General features: G+C 39.6%; 1 protein-coding gene across 4 annotated transcripts in view; it reads left to right on the top strand.

The window, feature by feature from the left end:
- LOC143034543 (uncharacterized) overlaps window positions 1–7,154 on the top strand; it is a 26,665-nt gene extending 19,511 nt beyond the window's left edge. For all 4 annotated transcript variants that reach the window (XM_076200748.1, XM_076200746.1, XM_076200749.1 and 1 more), the window contains exons 5-6: window positions 4,419–4,610; window positions 6,395–7,154. In XM_076200748.1, coding sequence (XP_076056863.1) covers window positions 4,419–4,610; window positions 6,395–6,966 — 764 coding nt within the window. In that variant the 3' untranslated portion in view covers window positions 6,967–7,154. The remainder of the gene's footprint in view (window positions 1–4,418; window positions 4,611–6,394) is intronic.
- The last annotated feature ends 2,846 nt before the right edge of the window (window positions 7,155–10,000 follow it).

Raw genomic sequence — 10,000 nt, 5'->3', positions numbered from 1 at the left:
CACTGTAGACATGGCCGTCTGTGTTTATGTGCGTCGCCGCCAGTGCTAATGGCACCGATGCCAAGGCTCGGTTCCGCCACCACCCACGACCGCACTCCCTGCAAAAAAGAGTCCGCCCCACCTCCCCCGCCTCCCATGTGTACTTTTCTCCTCTATAAATGTCACTGTCGTCGGCACCGTGTATCCTCTTCGGGCTAGGTTCAGTGTTGCCGCCGCTGCCCCTGGCGTCAAGGTCGCCGCAACGTGGTCATCGCCCGTAGCCGCAGCCGCAGCCGCCAGAAGCTCCACCGCCGCCGTCGCCGCCCCACCGCTTCCTTCACCACCACCACCACCACTCCCGACATCAATGCCGCGGCCGTTGTCGCCGTCGTCGTCGTCGTCGTCGGCTCCCAAAGCTGTCATTGACACCGCCACTGCAGTGGTCGTACCCCGCCCCCGCCCCCGCCCCCCCCCCACACCCACATACCCACTGCCTTCCTTCGCTGCTGCCTCCCCCTCCCCTCCCCTCCCCTCCCCCACTACAAGTGGTAGCAGCAGCCTTTGACGCCAACTTCAAGGAGACGACGCGACCTGGTCTTTGCCCCCGACAGACGGCAACGCCTCCCCCGCGCTCTTCTGTTAAGGAAGAGCATCATACCGACAGGAAGCATTGTGGTCAATGTTAATGTTGATGTTAATGTTAATGTTAATGTTAATGTTAATGTTAATGTTAATGTTAATGTTAATGTTAATGTTAATGTTAATGTTGATGTTAATGTTAATGTTAATGTTAATGTTAATGTTAATGTTCATGTTCATGTTCATGTTAATGTTCATGTTCATGTTCATGTTCATGTTCATGTTCATGTTAATGTTCATGTTCATGTTCATGTTCATGTTCATGTTCATGTTCATGTTAATGTTGATACTAATGTTAATGTTAATGTTGATACTAATGTTAATGTTAATGGTAATGCTAATGTTAATAGCAATGACAACACCAACGTCCCTATGTCTTCATCAACCCCAGGTTCATATGCAAAGGAGGCAGATCAATTATCTTGGGATCAAGAAGTGACAGAGGCATTTTCCTCTCCTGGAACCAGTGATCGCTTTGGCTGCGCTTTCTTTATAGAGTAAAAGTACAGAACCTTTAGGACGACGCCATCAGTATTTCTTTAGAGTAGCCTATCTCGTACTTCATCTTTTGTGACACAAGTCATATGTTTCCTTCGTATTAGTTGCATGAGGAGCCAGAGGAACAGAAAGGAACTTGTTTCCATTACGACTGCTTTCGGGCTTGCTTTGAAAGAGTCGTTGCACAAACCCCACTCATTTGTGATATATTATAGCCGAGACCAGTTTCCTCCGTAACAGACTGGACACCATTACAGGGACAGCTGACCACCCTCAAGTAGGAAAAAAATATTGAAAAGAAGGCCGTCGGTTTCTGTAGTAATAGACCGCACACAACATCAACTAACAGTAGTATATGGTAACACAAAATGTAGGTACATACATATACCAAAGGCCCTTTCCCCCTTAGAAGGAAGGTAGCTAAAAAAAAAAAGGCATAAAAACCACTCCCACCCATTCCATCCCCAACATACTCCACTCCCATCCACCCTCTTCCCTCCCTCTTATCTTGGGTCCTCCTGGGGGGAGGTAATAGTTTTTTTTTTCATCGGATTCAGAGGGCAATAATGCGTGAAAAGCAGGTGTTCTTTTTCTTGGGAAAAATTTTTTGTTCCCCATTGTCTGATAATAGTAATAATAATAATAATAATAATAATAATAATAATAATAATAATAATAATAATGATAATAATAATAATAATAATAATAATAATGATAATAATAATTGATAATGATAATGATAATAATAATAATAAATAATAATAATAATAATAATAATAATAATAATAATAATAATAATAATAATAATTATAATAATAATAATAATAATAATAATAATAATAATAATAATGAAAATAATGTTGATGATAATCATGTGGGAGAGAAAGAACTGTCTCAAGATGAATTAAATTATATTTGTTTATAAAAGCTTTTAGAGTCAAATGGACGCTTCCCTAAGTTCTGTGCAAAGTAAGTATTTGTCATGACTCCGTAAATGCAAAAAAGAAATGCGGCCGCTGAAGTAATTCTCCTCGAATCATGGTCCTACTTTTAGTCATTTTACCAACAAAGTGGGGAAGAGAACTAGAGATCTTTTTCTAGGGATAAGTAAAAAAGAAAATAAACAAATAAATAAATAAATAAATGAATAAATAAATAAATAAATAAATAAATAAATAAATAAATAAATAAATAAATAAATAAATAAATAAATAAATAAATAGATAAATAAATAAATAAATAAATAAATAAATAAATAAATAAATAGATAAATAAATAAATAAATAAATAGATAAATAGATAATAAATAAATAAACTAAAGCAAAAAATAGCCTGTGAAAAAGGCTGGAGAGTAAGCGAATTTTAGTAGTAGAAAAAATCTATATAGATATTATAGAACAACTCGTTAGTAGCAGTGCTGTAATTCAAACAATCAGGCCCGGCCGTCGCGCAGCTTCGAACTCGGGTCCCTCTGAGCTCGGGTCCCAAGCGTCACCGCTTCACCATTTAGATCGTTAAGAGTTTCAAAACCTTTTATAATCTTATATCCAGGGTTGGGATGACTGAAATCTACAGCCCTGAAGCCCGTTTTCTATGAAACCCAACGACACCAGAGAGCAAGGCGGTAACTAATCTAATTCGCTTTGTCGTTGGAACTATTATAGAACAAATCGCTAGTATCAGCGGTGTAATTCAAATAATCAGGCCCGGCCGTTGCGCAGCCTTGAACTCGGGGGGCCCCTCTCAGCTTGAATCCCAGGCGCCACCACTTCGCCATAGGATTGGCGTGAGTCCCATTTTTCTCTTCGTGAAAGTTTCCAAACTAATGTTGATGCAAATGTTTTTGGAACACCTCGTGGCCTTTTATTCTATTTGGCGTCCACGATAGGCGTCAACGGATGAATACGAGTAGCTTTAAGGTACTTGAAGACAATCGTATATTAAGAAAATGATCTACAATATCTCATTTTTGTGATAAAATATTGGTGACAAGGAGTATTTAAAGGTGCTGAAAAATGGAAATGTCCTTCTCTTCCACAAATAAAGTAGTAAAACTGAGAAGCAAAAGACATGCAGAAATGCCTAAACCTACGTTTGGAGAAATATATAAAAAAGCATAAATAGAAAGATCAGTAAAATGAATGAGGAAACAGTCCGACTACAGTAATGATGATGACGATGGCAAGTGAGGCGGAAAAATAAGTCGAGTTGGTGAATTTTGGGCTGGGCGAGAAGCCAGCCAGGTCAGCAAAATGTGGTATGCTGTCATTTTCTTTTTTATAACAGACAGAACCACTGTAAAGAGAAATGTTCAGGAAAACCAAATAGATATGGTAGTATAATAGACAGTGATAGTGTTGTACAATGTATGAGATATTGTATAAAGTTTTCGATGTATCAACAAGTAATAGCAAAATTCATGAATAATGAAGATCATAGTTTATGAAGAGATAGACTCATATATAATATTCGGTTAACACTTAGGTAGTTGGAAATAAAACCCACCCTAAAATTAAGATTACTCAAGAAAATACCCCCAAAACATTGCTGAAGAAGGATTATTACTATCATTCAAACTTGAATTCTGTATAACAGTATGGAAACTATGGAAATAAGAAAGCAAAAATTTGAAATAAAAAAAAAAAAGGTTCAACAGGGAGAGATCCTCGTGGGAGGGTGAAAAACGAGCATCAAGGGATTGGCGACTGACGAACAGAGAGCCACAAACTCGTAGCCAATATTTTGTCATAATCTAGTTTGGAGAAAGCTACCTTGGCAGAACCTTCTTGGCGAAAACATTCTTTGACAAAGAAAACAAGAAAAAAGAGAACTTATTTCGATTAATTCAAAGAACCAGGTATCCTCCACGATCATCATTTTCTCTTACTGGCGCCAGCCGACCGATTTCATGGAGCTAAATGAATGCTCACCCTCCCTCCAGGAAGGGCAGTCTCACAAAACTACATTTTTTATTTATTCATTTATTTATTTATTTATTTTTACAAGCCGTTGGATATGTTCTTTGGAACCTCATGCAGAAACTGACTTTTGTCAAAGCTCGGTCAATGGCTCATTCGCTGACCCTGACTTGCCATCGCCAATTCGTTCTTGACTAAAGAATGCAACGTTATTATAAATAAGATCTGGCTACTACCCGAAAATATCATTCATCCAAAAAATACCCTTCCCCACTTGCCCATTTCCTACCATATATACTTTATATATTTAATTCTGTTACTCCTCCAATGTTGCAGAGGAAACCACTTTTCATGCACAATATATATTTTCTTCTCACTTTATAGATTCTGGCTTTGGATGTCCTTCGAAGGATCCAGAGGTCCTGACGGCCTTCATCGGAGGACAGTGTCTTTACTTCCCCAAGCGACCGCCCACAGACTGGACAAGTGCCCAGAAGCACTGCCACACCGTCGGAGGTGCTTTAGCAACACCTCAAGACATCTGGCCTCTGCGACGTTATCTCGATACGTTGTCAGGTAGTAATATATATATATATATATATAAACATACACACTGAATGGTTCCCAGTTTCCAACGGATGCCTCCTTCGAGCGACTCTCAGTCTCGATTGCGATGGCATGGAATTAAAAGTGATTTGTGGTTGAAAAAGATATATGTATATATATATATATATATATATATATATATGTGTATATATATATATATATATATGTGTGTGTGTGTGTGTGTGTATGTATGTATAAGGGAAATAAGCGCCACCGCAAGTACTCGAACCTTTGCCGGGGCGACTTGCTTATTCTGAGACTAAGGCGATAGCTTCGAGCCAGCCAGGCCGTACAAAAGGAACTACCCGATTCTCGACCTGGAGGTTCAAGTCCTTGCGGTGGAGCTCATTTCCATTTGTAAAAATGACACGCAACTTGTCGGCAAAGGTTCGAGTCCTTGCGGTGAGGCTTATTTCCATATGTATATATATATATATATATATGTATATATATATATATATATATATATATATATATATGTTGAGAGGAGGTAATTTTGAATACAGAATATATATATATATATATATATATGTTGAGAGGAGGTAATTTTGAATACAGACTTTGTTGAACTCTACAGCAGTGTTAGTAATGTTAAATTTGTATGAAGTACTCTCAATGCTTCTTATGAGAGAGCGAAGATTAAAGTGTTGGTATTGGTAAATTCTCCAAGGTACATGTTGCTTTACTCGAGATGTCTTTCGACCCAATTAGAGGTCATCTTCAGGAGTTATGATATTTATAACAATACGAATACAAAAACAGGAATAAAGTGTGGAGCGTGACGGGTGGGAATTTGTACCCATGAAGAATCCCTGTGAAAGGATGTCTGTCGTAACTCCCCACGGAGTTCAATCCGGTTGCCGTCGATTGCTGGGAAGGCCTCCTCGCCTCGCGGATGAGCGCGAAACTTCTGGTTGTAGCTATAGATTGATGGAAGGTTTATCCAAACGAATAAAGGCGGATTCAATCATCCTTAATCTCTCTTTATCTTGTTCTCAGTAAAGAACAGATGTTTTCGTTTCCAATTTTTGTCTGGTGACAACGTGGTTGTAGTGGAACCTACATACATGAATTGGGGTGACTGCAGTCACCAAAGTTACTGGTATATTGGTATATAAGGATGACCTTTTGTGAGGGCCTAGTCTGTGGGAGGCAGACATTTTTCATGACGAGGTTGGACGTTGCTTTTGTTTTGTAAAAAAAAAAAAAAAAAAAAAAAAATCAGGATGGAATTTGGATATGTAGGGGGTACATTGTTGTTGATGAATTTTTTATTGCTTTCTCGTCCTCTCTGTAAGCGGAGGACATGAAGCTCTTGTAGCAGATGTCAATATCACTTGGTATTTCTTTTGGTGAGTGATCTTGTTAAAGTTTCAACACAATTCGGTAAAGGATGTTAAAGCTCGCTGCACGAGGGAGCAATAGCGAGGAGCCTAAAGGGTCTATGATCATTGCTATAAAGCTGTAATCACTTCGCATTTATTATAACAAAGATTTTCTCCTTTTATGTTTTTATATTGTCGGTTCATAGCTATCTAATGTCATAAAACGCAGATTTGATCAGAATTTTCTATTTCGTATTTTCTTTTTAAAAGAAAATTTACACAGTCATCTAAAACTATTTCATATTCATTAAATATTTGCCAAATTTATGTTAAGCTACTCTAACCTCACATAATATGAATTGAAAACGACTTTTTCCTCCACGATGACCATAGTCATTCTTCTTAATCTATCGATGTTTCCTTTAACAGGCAACATAGAGTCCCTATGGCTTGGCGGGTACTACGAGGCCTCGTCTCAGACCTGGCAATGGACGGGTGGGGAGCAGACTGGAACGCCCGTCTCCTTCCAGGACCTCGAGACCGACACCTCCATCAGCAATCTCCTGAAAGAGGAAGTGCAAGAGGGTGAAGACGAAGATGTTTCTCGCAATTTTGTCCAGGAAGTCTTGACTCAAGCTTCTCGTCACCGTCTCTCCTTTCGAGGCTACCCCTCTTCTGCCCCAGATCCCTTTTCCTCTTCGTCTTCTTCCCATTCCTCGGTATCGTCCACCATGAATAGTAACATTCCACCTCCTTCATTGAAGAACCTTGTGGATATCGGTAGCAATGGGAATATCGACAAGGACGAAAAGCAGCAGCAGGCTCAGGATCAGCAGAGACAAGATCAACCGCTCCGCTGTCTCCTTTTACACAAGAACAACTCCCTCCATCCAGAAGTGACCAAAGCCACTTGCAATGAGCACCATCATTATGCGTGTCAGCTCAGCGTCCGACGTCCTATTGACATTACGAGCTTGCTTACCCTAGATGATGCAAAGTAGACCTGAAAAAAATATTGCCAACAGCAAATAATGTATGAACCTGGTTGTTTTAGACAAAATATGGATACTGAATGTGCTCTTGTTCACCAGTCCACAAAGGACCCAAGGGGACAAAAGATGCGTGCACTCTAGGAGCCTTGGTATGTCTGTGCTGCTTACGATGCAGAAAGTATTGTATATGCCTTAAGGCAGTAAGTGAAAAATAAAAACATCATAGGATATTATCAACATTTTGCATATAAGTTTATTAAGCTGTTTGTGACTGATGGTTATGAACAGTACTTGATCATACTTGATCTACTGCACTTTCTTGCCTGACTGCCCAAGTTCGAGGGAAATACACATTACTAGAATCAGTATGCAAACCTATGTGTCACATTCTGTAAGGTAGATGACATAGCTGTATAAATACGAAAAATTCTGCCTACGGGTATGAGCTAATATAAATGACGTAGAAGGGGTTCTGATGTTCAATTCAGTTGGTGACATAAAGTCAAAGCCTCTCATCAGACTCGATGAGCTGACTCACTCAACTTTAAGTAGGTACCCCATTGCTGGATTGGTTGCAGTGCTCCTAACCCGCTTCTGTCACGTCCTTTGTCACCAAAGAGCAAAAGTTTAGTCTGTAGTGAAAGGACGCTTTCTCTCTGGACGACTCAATGAAAAACGGACACCAATACATATGATCTATCTAATGGTGTTATTTTTGTAAAATAAAAAATTCTTGGTGGTAGAAAAATTAGAATTACAGCAAACATCATATTTACTCTAGATTTACGAAAATTGAACGATGTCTATTTTTCACCGGAGTCCGCTTAGCGAACTATTACTATATTTGCACTGAAACCTCATACCAATATCAAGCTGATAAGTCAGTAGCCGTGCTCCTATAATCATTATTATTATTATTGTCATTATTATTATTATTATTATCATTATTATTATTATTATTATTATTATTATTATTATTATTATTATTATTATTATTATTATTATTATTATTATTATTATTATTATTATTATTATTATTATTATTATTATTATTATTATTATTATTATCATTATTATTATTATCATCATTATTACTACAGTATTATCATACAATGGTGAACAAAAAAAAAAAAAAAATCCAAGAAAAAGAATACTTGTTTATTCATGCATTATTCCCTTCTGAATCCGAAAAGATGTATCCCCTACATCTTTTGTGCTACAATACACTACTGTTACTTGATGTTATATACGGGTTATTACAGAAGCCGGCTGTATTTTCAATATTGTTTTCTTACTTGAGGGCGGTCTGCTATTACGGAGCTGCCTAGTGTAGGCCTTATGGTCTTTTGCAGTCTCCTTTATTCTTATGTTCTTATGTTCTTATTACTATTATACCACCCTCTACCCTTGAGATATACAAGGGTAAAGGGTGACAGTGAGTTGGAAGTAAGTCTACTAGGAGAGAGACTGGAGGAAGTGGATAGCTTTAAGTATTTGGGGCAGCTTGGGACAGGAAAAGGAGGAGTGGAGGAGGAGATAAATTGTAGATTGAGAGAAGCAAGTAAATGCCTTGGAGGATTAAAAAGTGTTATGAGAAATAGGCAACTGGGAATGGATCCAAAGAGGAGATTGTATGAAAGGGCGATTGTATGGAACAGAGACTTGGAATTTAAGAAAAGCAGAGGAGAAAAGTTTAAACGTGTTTGAGATGAAATGTCTAAAAGGTCCTCATTAGGGGTGAAATTCACCCCCAGGGGGGAATTTTGGGTTTTCTGGGGGTGATTTGTGACCACAGTCAATTTACGCGGTGAGGAAAGCAATTATAGGTTTTGGCCTATCTGGCCTGTCACCTGTGCTGGATTTATACTAATTTGGGAAAAATATATACTAATTTGGAAAAAAAAATAAAAGGGTTTTTAGTAATATTTGCATATTATTTAGAATGCACTTTTTGAAACAGGCAATCTTGGAAAGGAGGGGGGGAATGACATTCAGACAAATGGTGAAAGGGGTGAATGGGCCAAGTAAGGCTGAGAACCTTGGTCTAAGATGTATGGTAGAGGTTACTAGGTTGGATAGAGTGAAAAACGAGGAGGTGAGGCAAAGAATGGGACTGGAAAAGGAGGTGGCAGATATAGAGTTGATGATAGATTATTGGGATGTTTTGGACACATGGAAAGAACGAGTGATGAAAGATCGGTAAAAGAGGTGTGGGAGGCAAAATTGGAGAGAGTGAACATGAGTGGACGACCGAGGATGAGATGGATGGATGGGGTGAAGGGGGCGTTGAGCAAGAGGGTAATGTCTGTTGAGCGAGGAAGGGAGAGGGCAGGAGATAGGGACGAGTGGAGAATGGCTGTGTATGGATGATACTATTATGCAAGGAAGGGAGGGATGAGGGATGAGGGATGAGGGATGGGGGGGATAGGGGGTGCTTATGTGTGAATGGTATTTTGACGCAGCCCCCCAAAGGGATTTCTCCCCGTCTTCTCTTCTTCTGCATGAAGGGACAGAGAGGGGGGTTCGCCGATTAAGTGAAGCGGCCTTGGTGTGGATATGCTGTGTCTTGCTGCATTGCATTTGACCTAAGGCTGTTGGTGGATGGAGGGATGACCTGTCATCCATAAGGAGCTGAGATGGGAGGGATGGAGAAGGTGGTGGAGGGAAGTGGAATGGGTGGGAATGGATACCTGCCTCTGACCTGGCTACCTCCCTTGTAATTTGATTATCTGTTTATTTGTCTATTCTTTTTATCACTAGGTATTTTATTTAATCTTTTACAGTGATCCTGGTAGACTATTTTATCATTACATCTGTTTTCACGGCTGGCACCGCCCCTCAGTTTCCAAGAGGTTGTCCTACGAGCAGTTTGATCCTGGGCCACTCGCTCGCTCGCTCACTGGCTGCTGCTGCACACCTGCCTTGGGTCATGCGGGTGTCACCACATTGTTTCAGCCTGTGGCGACAGGCAGGCTCGTGCATTTACTGTTTGCCCTCTGCAGTCACGGCAAGGCGAGACGTAGAACGGATGATCTGGTAACTG

The sequence above is a fragment of the Oratosquilla oratoria genome, chromosome 17 (genome assembly GCF_046742065.1).
Source record: "Oratosquilla oratoria isolate Oo_2021 chromosome 17, ASM4674206v1, whole genome shotgun sequence".
In the NCBI taxonomy this organism is placed as follows: Eukaryota; Metazoa; Arthropoda; class Malacostraca; order Stomatopoda; family Squillidae; genus Oratosquilla; species Oratosquilla oratoria.
This window is presented reverse-complemented; position numbering and strand designations above follow the sequence as displayed.